Source organism: Petromyzon marinus, chromosome 79 (genome assembly GCF_048934315.1).
Source record: "Petromyzon marinus isolate PM22_M1 ecotype Great Lakes invasive population chromosome 79, UKy_Petmar_22M1.pri1.0, whole genome shotgun sequence".
NCBI classification, from domain to species: domain Eukaryota; kingdom Metazoa; phylum Chordata; class Hyperoartia; order Petromyzontiformes; family Petromyzontidae; genus Petromyzon; species Petromyzon marinus.
The window spans coordinates 2,612,583-2,633,566 of NC_133745.1; the positions used below are offsets into that span (position 1 = coordinate 2,612,583).

Here is a 20,984-nt window from a genome sequence, read left to right on the forward strand (position 1 = left end):
ACTATTAAAAACGCCCCAAATTCTAGGTGTAACCTTTGACACCATGTTCAGCTTCGCTCAATAAGGCAAAAACGTCCATGCAAAAGTTAACAAACGAAATAACATTTTACGAGCTATAGCCAGCACATCTTGGGGTCAACAAAAGGAAACTGTAATCCTAACCTACCATAAATTATGCCAGTCCCATTTGGAGCCCAACCCTTTCCTCTGCAGGTTAGCAAAAGCTCCAAATCGCCTCAAACCAAGCACTTTACCTAGCCAGAGGATGCCACTTCATGGCGCCCATTAATCATCTCCACCAAGAAATCAAAGTTCAACCAAGAAGATGGTTTCAAATTAAGCAACCATTGGAAAGATGTTCTAAATCGAACTAAACATTAAACTAATTTCAATGGTATAGTATATTTTTTCAAGTAATGGTACCCCAAACTTTCGCAGCTCTTATAAATTCCCTTTAAACACCATCAATAGGTAACCCCCCCCCCCCCCCCCGCGCCAAACGGCAAGTCCACCGGCACGTACACCACCTCTTTCCTAAAATCGGCCAATCAAATGCTAATTTTTTTGCCAATTTCTTCGTCAGACCACCTTGTTTGCTCACACAGTTTAAAGGTCCGCTGTCTGAGCGTGGTTGTGTTTCACTAATTTCTCTTGTTTGATTAGTACTAGGTGCCTCGGTGAATGTATATGTTCTGACTTTAACATAGCCATTTCTGTGACCAGTTATAAGCTAATCACTCAGCTATTTCAATGCTAAAGTCTATGCCAATTTCTTTGTCAAGGGGTACCTCTGCGGATGTGTATACTTTAACTTAGCTATTTCAATGAGCCCTTTCAATGCTAAATTATATGCTAATTCCTTTGTAAAGGCGCTTTGTTTTAATCTAACACAGCTTAAAAGTCGTGATCTAAGCGTGGCTTCTCTCACTCCAGTGCTGTCCTCCAGACAGTCTCGTCCCTTCACCTGATGAAGGCCGCTTGTGTTGTGGCCGAAACGTCGTGATTTTTTATTTTAACCTACGTGACTTTACCCAATAGAACCAAAGAGTGGATCCTAGCAGTCACGAAAGCTTTAAATATATAATTAAATACTACTATTTTTGCATCTTACACATTGCCCGTTTTTGTAATTAACTAACAATGCTCAATTACTGCCACGGTTGTGAACTTCTGGGTCCATTTTATGGCAGATTAAAGTGGGATAGGAATGCATGTTTTTTCATGACATTATTCAACTGCTCCATTGTACATTCCAAATAATTCCTGCCAGTTAGGACAATTGGGTAGGTCAAAAAATATTTGCCTATATTAGGTACATTCCACTAGTCCTGGCACACATGAATTGTAGACCACCTAATCGTTTCCATACTCACCCTCATGAACTGGGGTATGATGTAGTTACACGAACTGCTCGCAACACCAAGCAAAGACCCCACAAAGGCCAGAAAAGTAATGCACCAGAGTTTTATTATCATAGGTTAAGCAAAGGAAGATCACAAGCTCGTTTCCAATCCCTTTGAAGGAGTCACGCGACGCCTCTTCGAAACAAGCAAAGCCACCGTGGCGCCTGCCGCGACAGCCATCACCAGCGCAGCCACTCCCAGACCAAGGACGGGAGCAGCACCTGTAAAACACCAATTGATAGAAAGGGCTGGTGGGTAACTGCGGAGCTGTTAAGCTAGGGTTTCCACATGCCAGAGGTTGTGGGGCATTTGACCTATCCAAGTATTTGGTCAAGGTGTACTGTTCAAAAATGTCACGTCACTCACCAAGATTTGCCATTTAACACTGGTGGATGGGCTTAGTTCAGCATGTCACACATCTTATGTTATTAAACAATCAAATATTATTAGGTCTGTTAAAACAGCTTGCCATCTTAAAACATATTTACATATGACGACCAAAATACATTTAAGGAGGATCATGGCAATATCTGTTGGGCATAGCTTTAGGGCACTGCTACAATATCCGTGTTTTGTACCTTTAACTAGTTTTTGGGGAAGGGGGTGGTAGTTGGATGTCAGCCTTTTAAAAAAAAGAAGAAACAGACCTTACAAATTGCATAAAGTTCTGTATAGAGATTAAGTATTACAGACTGCTAATCCAAGAGGTCAACCAGAGAGTCATTGCCTCATGGACGTCCTGGTTTAGCCTTAATTTAATCAGCTGGAACGAAAAGAGGTTCTCCTTTCCGGCAATAAAACAGGTGTTGATATATTCCTTTCACAAGGAATCAAGTCTGTATTAACCACACGTACTTTTAGTGACCATGCGCCTTTTATATAGATATCGTCTATGAAACGGATTGGTCTACACCAGAGACAACCTTCTTTATGGCCTAGTCCGAGTAAAACCAGAAAACGTCAAACGGTGAACAGTACATAGATAATCCATGCATCGGAGCATTTTTATCCCTGGGTGAGCGGATACATCATGGGACTGTTTTGCCAGTATCAAAGTACGAAAAATAATAGCGTTTACCCCGAGACGGGACAAAATGCGCCAAGAAAGAATCTGGCAGCTTTACCTTCGGTTGCAGATGTAGAAACCCGTGGCTGCTGCCGTTTTGCAGGGCTGCTTGGCTCAGCACCATTTGAGAAGGGCTTGGCAATCACGATGGGGCCCAGCATCACATCTTCCACCGCATACGACGGTCCTGAGTGAGAGGACCACATTTGGAATGTGGCGAATGCCTAGGCTTAAGAGCTTGATCTTTTGTAGCCCATATTACCAGGTATCATTAAATGCATTAGTGCATATACTTTGTCCCAAAGAAGCGATTCTGCCTACATGATTTAATGGGGATGTAGCGCTGAGGCACAGAAATGGCAAGTCACCCCCCCCCCCCCCCGCCTCCCCCACAGACTAATTGCTGCTGAAATTTGTGAAACTAGAATTACTTTGGTGTAATTTAAAGCATACGTTTCCACAGATGGCTGGAGGAATGGGGGGGGGGGGGGGGATGCCAGGCCTTTGTGCTTTAGGAAATTACTTTAAAAAATCGAAGACACACCGAACGGTCACAATGGCTGGCCGAAAATCAAAGGAATTCCAATCTGTGAGAAGACGAGCCGAGGTGGGAGAATTTCGGATATACTTTAAAAGCGAAACCAGCAAATCAGTCTGGCAACGGCAAGATCCCGTGTATGGCCCGCAAAATCAACCAAGGATTTAGAGTCTTGCAGAAGACGGGCGAATGTGTTGCCAAGTGCCGAGTTCTGCTTTGACAGTATCGCTGAAAGTTTAATTTTACATTCATCGTGATGTTTTGAGTTGCAGACTGCGATAAGTTGTATTGCACCAAGTTAGAGTTGCGAGAAACTAAGGTGGTGTTCAAATACATGTTAGAAGTTTGAGAATTGAGCGAGGATCTGTGACGAGCAGGTGACCGCGGCAGGAACCCTCCTGAAGTCCAGGGTTCACCAAGGGTAGTTGTGCATGCCAGCTGCTACTCAGAGGACCAGCAGCGCAGCAGGTAATGATTCACCACGAGCGTGTGTACTCGGAAACACGAGCAGACTACAGCAAAGATCGCGTCTACAAGGATACACAGTGGCTATTTAGTTTACTTGCCATATGACAGTACTTATTTCAATGGTGATGCCTCCATTTTTGATTGCCACATACCCAACACCATTATTTAGGTAAGGCTTACATGGTGAATGTCGCAGTTTGGATTTTCTGACAATTTCCTAGAACGTAACACCCTTGATATTCAAGGGTCTTCTGTACATGACTAAATGGCCGATTACGACGGCTGTACTCACCAGTCACTGCTGCCACATCCCTGCGCCTTCTTCCACTGGGGCACGTGGACTCGCAGCAGCTGCACACCGAGTCCGAGCCATCAGCAGAGACCCACCTGCATTGCACACAAATGTCGTATGTAGTTGCACAGGCAATGCTCACGCGAATCCGTTCACATTTAAGGAAAGTGCCGATTGAGCAAGCGTTTAGGGCAAGCAACGTACAGTGGTGTACCATTTGGCCAGCACCACTCGACCAGACTGATGGCGAGAAAACCGCACTCGATGGGAGCAGTGGCCAGGAATACAACTCTGGGCGTAGTTTTGTTTAACTGTATGACATCACCCGACCTGTATAGTCAGAGCCTTCAAAGAAGATTATTGCAAGTATTTGTAGCATCAAGGGGCAGTCTGTGGCCAGCCCTAGTGATCAGCTTGAGAAAAATCTACGAAGGCGAGGCTCGGTTGATGTGCCTGACATTAGCCACGAGTGAGATTTGAACTCTGGCTACCAGGCAGAGATTTTTCAAAATGAGCTCAAACCAATTACAGACGTCGTATGCAGGCTTCGACCAATAACCACCTGAATACATCTTAACAAGAGCAGTCCCGTGGGACTGCACAATATTTGTTATAATACCAATTGCGGGTAGAAACCGAAGTTTGGTCTCAGGGATTTTTGTTAAGCACACATGCAAGGCATGGATAAAGCTATTGGATGGAAGACACTGAAAAACAAATTTCTGGGCAATGCAAAGAAGACCAACCTGTATGCAGCCGAGGGGCTGTAGGTGCAAGCTTTATTGACGGTCGTTGGAGATGTTGCAATATCTCCAACCTTCAGCTGGCAGAAGACAAAAACCTGGACCGAGAAGAGGAAGATGGGTTCTCACTCAACCACACTGCCTACTACGTGGTTGAAAGGTGGTGTCTGTAGATGCATGCATGATAGTAGATCACCTGATCGCCATTGTTGGTCAACGTCGCAAGGAAGCGGAAGGAATCTATGAAGAAGCGAAGGACGTTGTCACTTTGCCGGAGCAGGAAGCCAGAAGTAAGGTGAGCATCATACGAGACTTTGCCATCCACCAGACACCTGCACAGACACCGTAGACGTATGACATGTGGCTTTACATAGGGCAGGCTAGCAGAAAGCCAGCGCTAGGAGATGTCGTACGCCTCTTCTACTATATAATGATGCTTTGAGGGTGCGCCAAGCCCACTTCTTAAGGGGCAAGGGGCTCCTCCCACCCAAACAAACCAAAGCAGTCACCAATGGCACACATTGACCACATCTCTCATCAGTAGTGTGACCGACACCACATGACAAAAGCATTCACCATGCACCTGGGCAGGTTTAACCATCAGAGCAAGATTCAGCGGCATTCCAAGGTCAGGCTCTGTTATATGCTCAAGCAGTGGAATGCCACCTTTACGACAAGGAGCATAAACATTCAGACAGGATTAGGAGAGAGAGAAATCTCACCCAGAGTTAGAAATTATTTGGTAGCTGAGGGGAGAGTTCCTGTCTGGAACCGGGGTTGCAAAGCAGCTGACCACGAAGATCCTGAGTGGAACGTGGTTCACCGTCTGCACGCTCGCCTCGACATTCAGAGTCTGGCCCAGCTGGTATACGGTGGAAGGTCGCGCCACACTCCAGTCGTCTTCATAAAAAAAAACAATTAGACAACATCAAAACACAATTACCAAGGGCGAGTGCAAACTCAAAGCGCAGCTCGGAAAGTGCTTGCTCACGCCACTGCTTGTGGAAGAATCCCAGATAAATCATGGGACCTTTTGTCAGTACCAAAATATGAGAAAAGGTTTCCTTTTTTTGGCAACAGGTGTTAAGATTTTGATTTAAAGCTTTCGTGACTGCAGTAATTCATATTCTTAGTTTTTTCGGTAAAGTCACGTTGAAGAGGACAACAAAATAATAAAATATATATAATAAAATATAAATATATATCATAAATATATATTTTATTATTTTGTTGTTTCTCTTCAACGTGACTTTACCGAAAAAACTAAGAATAGGAATATAGGTGTTAAGATGTTTAAACACCAAACTGAAACCTTTTGCAAGGAATGATGTGTCTGCATTAACCACAAAATTTGTGGTCAGAAGGAATCATGCAGACATGAATGCTTGTAAAAGGCTTCAATTTGGCGTTTTAACATCATTACACCTGTTTTGCTGTCAGAAACATGGGGAAAACCTATTCTTAAACATGAGATAAAGTTTAAGGACCTCGGTTATACATCTGGCATATTCTTAAATACCAAGCAAACATCTTGCATGGTTTAGTCTAAACTGCCATCCTGGTAGCAGCCATGTGCATAATAGGCAATCAACGTCCTCACACCACTGACCAGTCATGAGCCTCAGCGTGAAGCTCAGCTGCTGCTGCATAACCTTGGCGCTGCTGAAGGGGATCCATGTGGGTTTGATAGCATTGCTGGACACGTTCCCCTTCCTGCAGCGAGGACATCAGGCACATATTCTCTACAATGAGCAGAGGTGGGCGATTCTCAACAGCACAAATTGTGACCAGATTATTATTGCAATGCCGTTAACAGCTTGCAAATAATAGACAAGCAAATATATACGGAACCATATTTTCAGAGTATATTTAACATCGCAAAGTGCAAGACTTACAACCGTCGAGGACCAAATAAGAGTAAGTATGAGACTTGGTGCAATGAATGCTATCCAATGGAGTACAATAAAGAGGACCGTGGTTCACACAGTATGCAATGCATGCACCACTTCAAACGTGGACACTTGTAAGGTAGGATGTTTGAGGCAGTCCATAATACAGCCGCTTGATGTGAATCCATCAGTAAAGTTGGCACCAAAAACCTCCACGACACAGTACAGGGAGACTTTCCTTGCGTGGATTAACTCGACGCCATTTTGGCTTTATTGCAATTCAGGCCTCGCAAAGCTAAAGCACACGAAACGTAACTTAGTTTTAAAGCCAGTGGTAGAACTACAAGCAGTTTAGCTGGACTTCAAAATTGAAGCAAATATCAACAAGAGACTGCTGTTGAACTCGCCTGGGATAGCGACAAACGACCGGCACGGCGACGTAGTTTGTGCGGATAATGCCCGTGTTGGACGTGGGGCGGTAGTAGAGGTAGTTCTCGTAAGACAGCAGCTCTGCACTCATCTAAGACGGGAGGAAGACGTGGGGTTTATTATCCAGTGCGATACTAGTGGCATAAAAGAAAAGCTCAAACGTGGTGAAAAACCCAATGCAGCAGTTCCTTGGTTTAAATAATTTACCTAGCTCATGTCCACCATAAATACCACATCCACACAAACCATGGCAGATGCAGTCCTGATGTATTATGGAAGAATAAAAACGCTTTAATGTACGACTGGTCATCCAGAACAGACCTTAACATAATAATGCAATGACCAATCTACAAATACCAAGGGGACTTCAAAGCAATACACCCCGCTGTTATTGAATGAGTCTGGCTCGAATCGAATGCGGAATTGTAGTTCTTATGCATCTACACTCGGCTTAAAAATAAAGCAGTTGGATTGCGAAGATTATGTTACAGCATTAGCAGCCAGTTACCTGGAGGCTGCTGCCACAGCTTTCCAGTGCGTAGAGGAAGGTCACCGTCCCAGCAAGGGCGTCGCTCCCAGTGACTGGGCAGGCTGGCACCCCCAGGGACAGGTCACTCGCCTGGGCCAGGTGACCCGTGCCGAACAGGTCCCTGCTCACGGTCAGCGTGAGCGTCGCCTCGTCACACACCACACTCACCGTGGCGGAGGTGGCCACTGTAGCTGGCGGTGCCACACGGGACGAGGCGCGAGTGTTACCCAAACAGTGACACAGGTGGTCAGTGAAGCCGTAGAAAGTCTCAGAAACTCGCAGTCACAATCATCCACACGGAGCTGCGAATACTTGGGTTCGAATTCCCCAGCAGCACCTCATAAACTTAATACACGCGTTAAGACAGGTGAAGAATACGTTTTGGCAATCCACTATTGGATCAAGTCTTGCACACTGCTGTCGTCAGTTTGACCATACAGATCAGTACGGGCTGAATTAGGGCAAAGCCCAGGTCTAGACACTTGTCGCCGATGCTAACATTACCGGGACGCAAATTGGTGTTCAGGTATATAGAACAGTGAATCAACCACCACGCCACACTAGCAAACCCATCGTTAGTACGGGTATATTATGGTGTTCTTTATCAGGCAACACGGTAGTTGCATTGAACGACAAAAAAAGATTGAAAATGCATCTTTCAACCAAACTCCACTTACCAGAGGCAAGACATAACAACCCCAAGACCGCAAACAAAGCCCTCGTGGTCTCCATCGCAAGGACAACAAAAACCGAGACTTAGCACGGCGCCAGCAAAGCCAACGCAGCCACTGTCCCGACTCGCGGCGTTTATCTGCGCGCGGGCTCATTCGGTTTCAGTAATGAGCCAATTAACTCCTCCTGCGTACGTGCTGCGTGATTGCGGTGCAGCTCCCAACCATGCACTTGTGCCGACATCGAGCAAACCTCTACCGATGAGACAATGAGTGAGTGGATCCGCTCTGATAAAATCTCGCTGATGAGACAATGCGTGGGTGGATATGTTCTGATAAAATCTCGCTGATGAGACAATGCGTGGGTGGATCTGATCTAATCTGGATCGGGATAGCTGAGGGCTCTCCATATAAAAGGGGGTGCCGTGGGCGAAGGGAGGCGACGCAGCCGATTTGTTTAACGATGGCGAACCTGCGAGTTCTTCTACTGCTCCTGACCAGGTGAGGAGGCCGGAGGAGCGTGGTGGTGGGTTTTAGTGGTGGTGGGTTTTAGTGGTGGTGGGTTTTAGTGGTGGTGGGTTTTAGTGGTGGTGGGTTTTAGTGGTGGTGGGTTTTAGTGGTGGTGGGTTTTAGTGGTGGTGGGTTTTAGTGGTGGTGGGTTTTAGTGGTGGTGGGTTTTAGTGGTGGTGGGTTTTAGTGGTGGTGGGTTTTAGTGGTGGTGGGTTTTAGTGGTGGTGGGTTTTAGTGGTGGTGGGTTTTAGTGGTGGTGGGTTTTAGTGGTGGTGGGTTTTAGTGGTGGTGGGTTTTAGTGGTGGTGGGTTTTAGTGGTGGTGGGTTTTAGTGGTGGTGGGTTTTAGTGGTGGTGGGTTTTAGTGGTGGTGGGTTTTAGTGGTGGTGGGTTTTAGTGGTGGTGGGTTTTAGTGGTGGTGGGTTTTAGTGGTGGTGGGTTTTAGTGGTGGTGGGTTTTAGTGGTGGTGGGTTTTAGTGGTGGTGGGTTTTAGTGGTGGTGGGTTTTAGTGGTGGTGGGTTTTAGTGGTGGTGGGTTTTAGTGGTGGTGGGTTTTAGTGGTGGTGGGTTTTAGTGGTGGTGGGTTTTAGTGGTGGTGGGTTTTAGTGGTGGTGGGTTTTAGTGGTGGTGGGTTTTAGTGGTGGTGGGTTTTAGTGGTGGTGGGTTTTAGTGGTGGTGGGTTTTAGTGGTGGTGGGTTTTAGTCTCAACAGCTCTGGTTAATCAAGGCTTGTGTACGTTTTTATAAGAGGGCCAAGGGCGTAGTTGTAATGTATATTGAGGGGGACATATCTCGCCCAATATTAAAATATGCTGAAAATGTCCCGCCCCCCCCCCTCCCAATATATTGCTGTAAAATATATTTCTGTTTATATGATTGTGGTTATGGTTGTTCTTTATTAATACCTAATCTCTGCTATTACATACACTGAAACAAAAAATGGTAAAACAAAGCAAAGAGGAATACACTATTATACATTATTGTAAATAAATACAAAGTCCATCCAATGCATTGAGATAAAAATGCGGTCCTGAAAGGTCTCGCGTGCACCATTTGTGGGTGGCAGGGGTTCCAAAGGTGGCTTTGCGTGGCGCTGTTCACGCCAACTCCATCGTGCACCGTGCTGGCCTTGAATAATAGGTGCTCCCTAAAATCGCCACTGGCCACTTCATTTTTGGGGAGGCGGGCGGTGTTTGCCTCCCTCCTTCCCCTGCGTTCTCTCGTCTTGGCGGTCACGTTTCTCGTGCTCCCCCCCCCACCCCACCGCAGCTTCCTCTGCCAGGGCTCCGTCCTCGCGAGGCTTCGCCAGTCGCTGGGACCGCGGACGCTGGGGGAGCCGAGTGGTAAGGGGGCGCTGCTGCTGCTGTAGCCACGTGACAACCACATCGCCCATTCTCTCAATACCACCTCGTGTGTACAGACACCGCCGTGTGCAAGACTAGAATGGCGGCGTCTCTCGGTGAACTGGAAGGTGCTACCGGCGACATGAGTTGCCTACGAGAGCGCTGCCAGGACGAGGTGGGGGGGGTTGACTTTATTGTGCGCTGCAGCAGTCACGTGACGCGACGTCACTGCTGCTGGGCACGAGGCCGCCATGGGGATGATTAATAGTCCCCCAGTGCATTGGAAAGGGGTTGTTCGGGGACATTAACGCTCCCATGCACGTTCCTTTTAACGATAATAACGCTTTCGAAAAATGTGGCTTGTGACTGATTGGCACGGCTCTTGCAACTTTACTTAAAATAGTCAATTGTACGCCATTTGACCGCACACGACCTATACGTAACACTTGCGTGGCAAAATCGTCATGGCTTAGTTCCTTTCCATTGTAGTAACGGCGAACTGTGCACTCGCGTTGATAATTTGCATATATCAGGATCTACCGTGGCAACTTTCCACTATTTCAAGAGTCTAATGCGGGGGGGTCTATGAACAAAACATCAAGAGCCATGTTTCAACCTGTGGCTTCGAAGCTGCAGGTTGACTATCTCTGAGATTTATACTGTCGAGTCGTGCACGTGACCTTTTGGATTTTGCGCCAAATTAGAACAACGCAGCACGTTAACTTGTGTGCACAGACAAGTGAAGGGACTGATGTGCGCCCACCCAGCAACCGGCACGGGCTGGTTTTTTTTTTCATAAGGTGTAGTTGACGTCTCAATTTCTGAACTTCCTCCCCCAGGTCTGCTGAAGCAATGCCTCTCCTCCACTCTGGGTTTCTCTGTGGGATGGAGCAGCTCCTCTGACAGCGATTACCGTGTCTTTGTACGGAGTGAGTCTATGAGCTTTCACTTCAATCGTGATGAAATAATTTACCATCTTGCTCCATTGCATGATGACTCGTATGAAGCTTCTCAAGGATACGATCAAATTGATTCGGGGCTGAGATTCTCTGGCCACTTGTTTGGTCCCAACTGATTTGTTTTCGATGTGCTCTTACCTCTGCAGTTTATCTTCTATGGTGTCGCTGTTTAGGTTTCTTGGTTCACTCTGCGTTGTGAAATGTAATTGACATGAACAATGGAACATTTAAGAATCTGGGATTCGAAGCATGGTAATGTATTGGCTTCAAGGTTCTTTTCAACTCGTCTAATGCAGCAGATGATTGGAATCAAATCTTATTCTTCCATAGGATAATTGCGTGTTTTTACTAGATGGGTGATTCCCTTATTCATCAATGCCACATTGTGCGTGTCTGTGCAATGGGCTCTCCCTTTAATTGGAACATTTCATGCAAGGTGACGACTTTCGTTGTAAACTGAACCTGGTGACTCCTGTCAGATTCTGGTTCTCTACTCGCATCGTCTGCATTTCCCTCCGTGGACGACTTGGGAGATCTTGTAGCGAAATCTGACACGCAGCCTTATTTGCTAGCAACTATTAGACGAGGTCGTTGTGCAGGTTTTGGGAGTACCGTGATTCCAGCAGCGTATTGAGGATCCTGTTTCCTAGAGACGTTCCTGGGACTGGACACTTCCTATTCTAGCTGACACTGACACCATCCTTTGTTCACCTTACAGTCACGCTGCCTACATTAACTTGTGGTGTACTAGCCATCCAAACGCAAGTTTTTCTAACTTTGTTCTTGTGTCCAGCGGTGCGGAATGAGGCCGTGGATGTGGAGCCTTTGCAGGGGGCGTGCGGCTTCTCCATCGCGAGGGACGGTGCTGGGCTCCACTTCACTGCTGCTGGTGATGCCTGCCACGTGCGCGTGGAGGTGAACACGAGGAGACCGTTGTGACTTGTGTCGATACTAGTACCCGCTGGGGCTGCTATGGTAGTAGCGAAGTTGATGTTTTGCAATCCATAACCGTTCAGCTATCAAGTGCCAACGATGTCGTCTGGCCTTAATCAAATTGGATTTTGCCTACCGTGGTATTTTCCATTTGCTTGGCTCGTGCATTTTTAAAGTTTGTTTCCAAGATTTAAGCTTTTACCTCGTACCGTCCACTCTGGAATTTGTTTTCAGGTGGGTTTTATTGCCTTTTTTATTTATTCCTACAAGATGTTATGATTTCGATCATCCCTCGGCGGTAGCTACTTTATTTCTAGTTTATACAGCAGCTCTTTCTCTTGACTGGTATTCCCGTACAATCGATGCCATGCTATTTCCATCTGTCTTCCTATCAAGATCTTGCTATCCTTGTCTTTTTACCAGTTTATCTTGGTTTGTCTTGCTCATTGTATGCCATGCCGCTACACTACTCTCAACCATTCCTAAGTCTCTTCTTGCTCATGTCCTTGCCTCATTGCATTTCTGTTTTGTCTTTAGTCTCCGTCTCATCAGTCTTATCGCTAGCATAATTGTTCTCCTCCTGTGCATAACAGTAAAAGATTTGCCATCTAGACATCCATGTCACCAATTCGCCACCTTGATAGAGGGAATATGTGAACCTGTTTACGTCACAAAGCACTGCAAAACAGGCTTTCAGTTTGTCATTCACGCCTGCCAATGGATGCAGCTTTCGCAATACTACTCAATGCAAAGATTAGCATCAAACTGCTTTGATTCCAGGTATAGAATAAACGGCACTGTATTACTACAGAAGGTCACTATCCAAGCTGGCCTCTAAGAGACCAACGTAGATGTAAGAAAAATATTGCACAGGCCGAATTAGGACATGTATCGTGTATAACAGCAAAATGTAAGTGGAAGACCTAACCAACATACGAGCTTTGTGCCAGAAAGATGTACAAGTAACCCCAAGTAGTGCACAAGCCATGAAAGTGAAACCAAATAACAAATGTGTAGTTGACACCTAATGGGCTGTCTGCCCAGGGATCGTGATACCCGTGTGAAGCGGTGTTTGTGGCAAGAATAATGGAGGTTGTTGTACGGTGAATATGGAAAATGTATTACACGTAGAGAGCAGGGCAGCGTCCGTTTGCACAATAACGGTTAACCTGGGAAAGTGATTTCGGACCCAGGAATGCAACCCCCTTTTGGTCTGCCTATCTTGGCAGGTGGTGACGGGTTTCCTATTTACAGGCTTACTTGTCGTTAACCTGGCCTCGCCCAAACATTTAGAATGCACTAAATACACTGATTTGTTTTGAGCCTTCGTGGAGCGCTGGCCCCGAGTCCGATTTGAGGGCTGCTGATTTCACCAGGACGGCAGGAGGAAGGTCCAGGTGGAGTTGCGGCAGGCGCTGAATGGACTCGTCTGGGCTTTCACCATCGACTGCCCTGAGAACCTAAGATCGGCGAGGGCTGGAGGTGACTCCATTGACTCTGCTAATCGGACGTACAGACTGCACTACCGATGACTTTGTGCTATAGAATGGGTCTGCTGGCTCAACGGCTGCCTTTTGTAATCGACCTATATCGTCTCTCCTGGTGCTTTTGCATTTCCTGCAAGTGCGTTTTCATGTCATTGGCTTTTACTGTACAAACTTGCTGTTTGAATCCTTTTCCGATGCAATTTCCCCCAATGGCTGATTGCAATAGTTGCACCATATAAACGCGTATTCCTAATGCACTGCTGATTGGTGCTGCCCCTGGGTCTTGAGGGTTAATTTGACCATGCTTCACCACGCTGCTTCTCGTTGGCAAAGGTTGAGTGGCACTGACCTGCAATGCCACAATCTGTGCTGCACTTCCATAGCCATTAACAGCCAGTGAGCACGGTCTTTGCCTATCTTTGCTGTACACTCAACCCTGCTCCGCTTCCGAGATTGGTTGCATTGCCCGAGTGATTTGGTCATGTACCAAGTAACACTCATTCACATACTTGACACGTGGCTCAAACGATGACTTATTTAAGTACGTGGGTTTTTGTACGATCACCTGTTGTGCTCCTGCTGTTGTTAGAGATCGCCACGTGCTCTGGTCATAGCAGGAACTTCCCATGCAACGCTGTGCAGAGTGTCCCGAGCGCGGACGTCTGTGCACAGAGTGGCTGCTGCTACGACACCACTCTACGCCGCTGCTTCTACAGTGAAGCTGGTACGTAGCCGACTCGACGGAGGTTCCATAATTCGCTACCTGAATTAGGCTCTTGCTGTGAGGTTCTGTTGGCGCACAGTAGCATCCTGCTGTGCTGGTTCCCTGAACTTGTTGCATCATCACCACGGGCTACATGGGGAATCTTTCGTGATTCGCCAAACTCTCCCATACCCTCCGACCATGCTCCACCCAGTGTGCACCACAGATGGGCGCTTTGTGGTGCCTGTGTCTCGGAACCTGACGTCTCCACCGCTGGACCTGAGCACCGTGCATCTGACTGGCGGTAGCGGTGCGCAGTGCAGTCCCGTCCTGGTGTCTGCAGACCTTGCAGTCTTTGACGTGCCCATGGCAGCGTGTGGTGCTACTGTGCAGGTACTGGGCTCCTGGACTCTGCTTTGCCCTGCCCCCATCCTGATGTAGTTAAATGGGTAACTTGTGGTGCAGTGACCATGATGAAACCCAGCGACCGTTTCACCACACTCCTAAATCTTTATAGCAATTGACGTACCTTCATGTCAACTGGGGAGTGGGATTAAATGCACCACATGGGAGTGTGCTGATGTGCAGTATCATTGACATGTCCCAAATTGTGCAGTCATTAAGGTTGCTCTTTGAAGCAATGTGCTTTGACTCCGGGATACGGGAATCGATTCTGACACTTTCGTTAAACAATCCCAACGCGTTCACTCGTGGGCGAGTGGACTTATGCCTGGTGCAGTTGTGTATCTGCTGCCATATTTGCCTTCATCGTGGCTTGCACATAGTTTGCTTATTGCATAGGATTTGACTTGAGCAAATGAGGTAACGATAAATTCTTGCACAGAAGTTATAATTTGAGTTCTGGTTGATGGTCATGCTTCTGGTAGACACAGGTGAACATCGCAATGGAGCATAAATTAATCGAATGACTTCACCTATTAGCCAAAAGGCAATGCACCTCGGCAAGCACTGGACGGACTTGGTTGGATTTTGCAGTACCCATGACCACACGTGCCAAAGCGCTTCGTACACTTTGCAGCTTGTTAATGTTTCTACCGGATGACCTGTAGGATGGAGAATTGCAATAGTCACGCTTTGTCGATACGATGCTGTATGCCACTTGGCTGTGACGACTCAATGATGGTCTAGTATGGTGTAGAGCCCTGATATGCAAATGTTTTTAAGCCCTGACTATATTTTGCATAAGGTGGTCGATGGAACTATTCGAGTTGTATGGTGCCCAAGGCTCTAAAAGAGTAGGCAACAATCTTGGAATCGGCGACTGCCATGCCTGATCATCCCACATGTGCTTTCCTATGCCAACCAGCAGAACCTCCGATAGTTTTCTCGATTAATCTGTTTCGTGCACTGCTAGTGTATCTACGATTTTCCTGAGACTCTGTAATTAAAAATATTGACTTCACTGCAATGTATCGTCGGCATACTGATGGCCCTGTCATGCGATAATATAATATTGGCAAACAAAGACCTACGATTAAAAATAGGAGGGTCCCGAGGATGGATCCTTGTCGTACACCGACTAGGTGTGGCATAGGTGATGGCCATCCAGCTTGATGAATTGATCGACCATATAGTTATGAGACGATCCACCCCAATGCCGTACTGGATAAACCTAACCTTGAGCTGCCCGATTTTAGTAGCTCTCGGTCAATGGTGTCAAAATATCGCGTGTGATCCAGTAATATATGATTTTGTAGAGAACTGGGGCATCTTTAATTTTGATTTAAAGCTTTCGTGACTGCAGGGATTCATATTCTTGGTTCTTTCGGTAGTCACGTAGAAGGGAAACAATAAAATAATAAATGAATGCTTCATCTTAGTATTTTATTGTTTTCCTACGTGGCTTCACCGAAATAACCAAAAATATGGGGCTCTTTAGTTGAGCTACCTCCGTTCTCTAGAACTTTGGGTAGATAACTGCAATGGGTTGGATCTGACTGTTGCAGCAACATTGCCAAGTAACTGCTTCATAAACGCTCTGACCGTCGACTCTATTCATCTGTGGGATGGGGCAATAGTTGGTGGGATCACTATGGCTCCAAGCCAGCATTTGAGTGGTGTTACCTTCATTATTTTAAACTGCTCTGGGAAACGTTCCTTGCCAAACAAGCTTTTCCGTTGCACTAGTGCGTCCACTTATTTGGGAATCGACATGGCGGTGGTGTTTTTTTTTTTGGCAGATTAACGGAGAACATCGAAACCTCTCCCAACGTTGGTCTCGTTTTGCGTTTTTAGGTTAATCAAACTCTGATAGACCAGGTAAATGTGGTCCCTTCACGTTAGATGCTGCCATCAATCATGGCTATTTTATTGCTGAATACTGTCGCAAGTACTTTGCATAGGATTTGAAGTGCTGCAGCGGACCCTTCACGATGCACAACTCCTTGATGTGCAGAGCACAATGCACGAGTTTCTAAAGAACAGCAGGGTACCTTTATGATTGAGTACCAAAGCAGAATTTATGGGGATCATAATATCTAATTTTGAGCCATTTCGACTCTTGGCCAGTTATGATTCTTATGCTTGATCACTCGGTGGAATTATCGTTTTGGTGTGTCCAGTGGAGTGGGCAGGAGCTCGTGTACGAGTTATTGTTGGCCTCCGATCGGGAGCTCTGCGTCGATGGAAACGTCGCAATCACCAAGTCGTCCACGTACAAGTAAGCACTGCCACCACCCCTCGGCAAGTGCTCTGCTCATGAAGGTCAAGCATGAGTCTTGCAGAGGAGACCCACTCCCGTCACTGGCCACTGTCCCTGCGACATTAAATATTTGCAGAACCAGGACCAATCTGAGCTTCCATATTGCACAATTTAATTTTCACATTGGGACATTCAACGCACAAGGTCATCTTGTCTTTGTCACAAGATCTTTAACGTCTCCCGAAATAATTGAAATGTGGTTTATGGCTAATGTAAACACGGTGTTAACCAAGGTGGGTCCCTTCACTAGTACGTCTGCAAAACGCCCTGCAATCTTTCTGCCGTGAGGGCGTGGTGCATATCTTTATGGCGGATGTTGTCTGTTTACCAGGATGGTTCTTCAATGCCGCTTCCTTGGAAGTGGAGACCTGCAGCTTGGAGTGCAGGTGAGCACTCTCCCACCGCCACCTCCAGCCACTGCCACTGGACCCCTCTCCCTGCTGCTCCAGGTCTTCACTGGTGAGTGCTGCCCTCTCCCACACCATGCACCTCGGGGCAAACAAATGCCACGTTAGGGAACACGGGTTGTGATGTTGCTCTACCCAGGGAAGACTTGGGTCCGTATTCTCCATATTAGCTCTGGCTCGAGCTTATTTTATCCAGTGCTGAGATGGAGCTCAACGCTGGTTTAATGTCCACCGATTGCAGGCTGCATGAGATTTTTGGATGCATCTGCAGCATTAATCGGCAGGGCTGCTTGAATTGCAAACCACTGCAACAAACGGATGACATGCTAGGCTGTGGTGCCGAAGTATTGTGAACCTGCCAACAGAGTTCATAGCCACAAGTGAACTAGAACGCCTTGCACATTCTCCATGGTACGACGTGCAACTTTAAATGCTAATTTCTGCTGAGGTTTTGAAATCTAGCAGCTACCAGCTGAAACCATTTTGTTAGTGGAGCCGACATTGAAAGGGATGACGATTCCCTTAATTGCCATGGCGCTACCAAATGCGTCTTTACCACAACCCATCAACCAAAATGGTCTCCTTGAGGGAACTTTGAAGGAAAATTGGACTGCTTTCTTGGCCTCATTTGTCCAGGTCACCTTTGCTTGAACAAATACTTTTCAATAGCTTAATTAGTTACCAATTGGCTAAAAAATGGGACTTGGAGCTTGGCCAACTATTGCCACCCGATTCCCACCACATCCGTGTGAAACCACGCGCCCCTTTAAAACATCTACAGACAATTGAGAGATGCTGTTGTATACACAGCAGGTAGCCAACCATGCTAATCGGAGGTGAGGGTTACAGAATTTATTCTGAAAATACAAATGAAATGTTAACCACTTTCTATACCAGGAAAATGTTGCGCTAATGTGTGCCCGAGTAACAATTCAAAGTAATGCGCACGTTTTAGAGGGCTTTGTGCTTTTGCCTTGTCCATGTGCTGTAAACAGGACCTTTTACACCACTAATCCACATGCCTTGTGAACCATGTCCGCACGCTGCCAGACAACTCCTACACCACGCCGTACCAGCCCTGGCAGTACCCGCTGGTGACGCTTCTGGGCACGCCGCTCTACGTGCAGGCGTCACTGTTGCACCGCTCTGACCCCACGCTGGCGCTCTTCCTGAAGGACTGCTGGGCCACGCCCACGGCAGATGACGCCGACCCCACGCAGTGGAAGCTTGTGGCGGATGGGTGAGGCTGGGGGCGGGGTAGTGCTCTCTAAACCCTCTCTCACTGCCACAGCAGGGGCTGCAGAAGCAAACTCGTTCAAGGCATTGGTTAGCTGGTTTCCCCCCACGTAAGCAGTTGTGCTAATTACGTCCCTTTTTCAATGAAAACGGTTCGTGTAATGGTGACCAAGTACTGGTGTCGTTTTAAACAAGATTACAGTGCCATCCCCAAATGTCGATGGCCACAATGCTCCTTGGGTTGATGTTCTGGATGTTAACACAGCCACCATCTGCCTCCCAAAGATGGTGGTTTGTACAAGGCCAACCACATGCAGTGATGGTTGCATCGGACATGGTGCACTGATATTGCCATTTGGGCTGCCTTGCTGGTCGTGAGCACGTCCTGACTTTAAAGCTGGTCTTCATCCTCGTGTGCAGATTTTAAATAAAGATGCGTGCATTCAATCCGATGCATGAGACTCGCTTGGACTTGATGGTTTAATGGCACTGTTTCTTGTGCAGCTGCCCCGTGCAGTCTCCTTGTTGCAGTGTGTCCTTCCCTGGTGTCGCTGACCTGCCGCTGCCTTCTCACTACAAGCGCCTGGCGCTCCAGGCCTTCGCCTTCATGAACTCGGACCGCAGCACCACCCGTGACCTCGTGAGTGCCCGATTCTTTCCATCCATTAGAAACCAGGTCCCCATGGAGGGATGAAGTCGGGGGCGGAGCCAGGATTTCAGGCCGGGGTGAGATTCAACATAGTTTCAAGAATGATCAGTCGGCTGAACTAGACGCCATCGGTTGGTGACACTCTGACAATGCAATTGCACGGAGTACGCCAGACCGAATGTCGTACACTTACACGCAGAATGTCACCCCTGGATGAAGTGTACTTTTAATTTCGTTTTTTTTAAAGCTTTTCGTAACTACAGGGATTCATATTCTACGTTCTTTCAGTAAATTCGCGTAGAAGGGAAATAATACAAATAACAAATTCTCACGACGTTTCGATTGCAACACAAGCAATCGGGGTGTGAAAACAACAGCAAGAAAATTTGGCTAAAACTGACGCTTTTTTCAAAATTCTTACTGATTTCACACCTAATTGCTTGTGTTGCAATCGAAACGTAACTTTATTTTACTTCTATTATTTCCCTTCTACGTGACTTTACTGAACAAACCCAGAATATGACGTGTACTCTTTGTACAATTGGACAGCCAGAAGGACTATCTAAAACATGGGAACCTTTAGTTACTGCAGCGATGCATTCTGTCTGCCACAGGTTTATCTACACTGCGCTATCGTGGTGTGCGACAGCTCCAGCCCCAACTTTGTCACCGAGTGCAATCGTCAGTGTGGGCAGACCAGGCGCTACAGTGAGTACCACCGCGACCTCTATTAAATATCTTGCGCTTATTTACCCAGCAAAGACTCGCAGAGTAACGATTTGTCAAGAGGACAAAGGGGTTTTCATTGTTGGTGGTAATGTTGCTATGTTATCGTTCCTATTTAAATCACATTAGCTGTGACTTTGCAGACTAGTTTTTGACAAACCGTGGCGTGCCAATAATGACCTACTCGTTTGAGTTTCTGAGGAACTTGACCTGAACCATATGGCGTCCTTTTGTATGGACCAGTGGTCATCAACCAATTTCTGTTCTTGTTCCAGAGCGCAACACCGTCTCTGACGCTTCCAGCGTGGTAGGAAAGCACGTGGTGTCGCTGCAGGGCCCCGTGCTCTTTTGAAGAAGCTCCTGTTAACGATGCTGCTCTGCTGCTGCTGGAGGATCCCTCATCGTGGTCCTCGGCTGGGACTCTGTCCGTTCTCCTCGTCATTGGCACAGCTGTCGTTGCGCTCCTGTCTGCTGCCATTGCCGTCAGGAGGCGCAGGAGCCGGGCTGTGGTGCTCGACGGGAGTGGCTATTGATGACGGCTTGTGATTGCTGGAACTTGCACGTCTTGCTGACCATTGCAGTCAAATAAAATAAAATGCTGAAATTTGCTACTGCTGTTCTGACCTTTCACAACGATTGTGTGCAGAATTAGTGCCGCATTTGGCCAAGCCCCTCAATAGCGGCAACTTGTACCAAGGTTTAGGCCATTGCCTTCTTCAAACATCAGCACCGTGCCATGCTTAATTAATCTGAATCCAGATGTATTTTATTATTTGACTCTTTCTCCCCTAAAACATGCAAATGTGGACATTATGTTCCAGGGGTATTTCCATCGCACACTTAACGAACTATATCAAAGGTACATGAAGAATGTGGGGTAAGGGGTAAAAGTATACTGTTAAATTTAACTAGCTTTAAGTCAAGGTTAGGTTGTGGCATTACAAGGCATCTGTCCACATTGTCAATAGTGCTTTTCCCCTGGAAAATACAACAACCCCACCACGCTATGGAGGCTTGACTAGACATTCTTTGTGGCCTTGTGCAAAAGCGGCTTAGTGCTTCAGACACCTATATGCTAATGCAGTGGCGACGTGTCGTCTCTAGCTGCATTAGGGTGATTGCTGGAGAAACTCTGCCTCAACTCGGTTCCTCAATGGTTAACGCTTTGAGCATGGCCACCACAAATGCTGATAGCCAGGAGTCTCATGTCTACAACTGCCTGAACTGTGTTAAACCATCTGCCTGAAACTCGGCTGTTATGAAGGCTGCTGCATCAAACACGGCC

The 20,984-nt window shown here is 46.9% G+C and overlaps 2 protein-coding genes across 3 annotated transcripts in view; one reads left to right on the forward strand and one right to left on the reverse strand.

The window, feature by feature from the left end:
* LOC142907403 (zona pellucida sperm-binding protein 4-like) overlaps positions 1-20,307 on the forward strand; it is a 53,225-nt gene extending 32,918 nt beyond the window's left edge. Inside the window, exons 1-13 of one of the 2 annotated variants that reach the window (XM_076056886.1) lie at positions 8,427-8,529; positions 9,804-9,877; positions 10,717-10,806; positions 11,630-11,751; positions 13,146-13,251; positions 13,846-13,980; positions 14,174-14,352; positions 16,542-16,639; positions 17,013-17,140; positions 18,139-18,328; positions 18,829-18,964; positions 19,588-19,681; positions 19,975-20,307. In XM_076056886.1, the coding sequence (XP_075913001.1) occupies positions 8,492-8,529; positions 9,804-9,877; positions 10,717-10,806; positions 11,630-11,751; positions 13,146-13,251; positions 13,846-13,980; positions 14,174-14,352; positions 16,542-16,639; positions 17,013-17,140; positions 18,139-18,328; positions 18,829-18,964; positions 19,588-19,681; positions 19,975-20,051 (1,467 nt within the window). In that variant the 5' untranslated portion in view covers positions 8,427-8,491 and the 3' untranslated portion in view covers positions 20,052-20,307. Of the gene's footprint in view, positions 1-8,426; positions 8,530-9,803; positions 9,878-10,716; positions 10,807-11,629; positions 11,752-13,145; positions 13,252-13,845; positions 13,981-14,173; positions 14,353-16,541; positions 16,640-17,012; positions 17,141-18,138; positions 18,329-18,828; positions 18,965-19,587; positions 19,682-19,974 lie in introns of those variants that run through there. The other variant, XM_076056887.1, reaches the window with a different exon arrangement.
* Positions 1,451-8,148, reverse strand: LOC142907405 (zona pellucida sperm-binding protein 3-like). The gene is made up of 10 exons (XM_076056890.1): positions 8,035-8,148; positions 7,337-7,548; positions 6,807-6,919; positions 6,120-6,223; positions 5,233-5,410; positions 4,707-4,842; positions 4,514-4,608; positions 3,768-3,862; positions 2,528-2,656; positions 1,451-1,624 (listed from the first exon to the last, which is right to left on the reverse strand). Exons 1-10 carry the CDS (start codon positions 8,087-8,089, stop codon positions 1,494-1,496), a joined length of 1,248 nt encoding a protein of 415 aa, XP_075913005.1. The 5' UTR covers positions 8,090-8,148; the 3' UTR covers positions 1,451-1,493.
* Positions 20,308-20,984: the final 677 nt, after the last annotated feature.

What these genes read in the sequence shown, in the direction of transcription:
- LOC142907405 (XM_076056890.1), bottom strand. Translation starts at nt 8,089, where the DNA reads ATGGAGACCACGAGGGCTTTGTTTGCGGTCTTGGGGTTGTTATGTCTT. An exon ending in CACGCTGAGGCTCATGACTG is followed by an intron (nt 5,411 to 6,119) that starts GTCAGTGGTGTG and finishes TTTTTTATGAAG; the next exon opens with ACGACTGGAGTGTGGCGCGA. An exon ending in TGACCAACAATGGCGATCAG is followed by an intron (nt 4,609 to 4,706) that starts GTGATCTACTAT and finishes TTCTCGGTCCAG; the next exon opens with GTTTTTGTCTTCTGCCAGCT.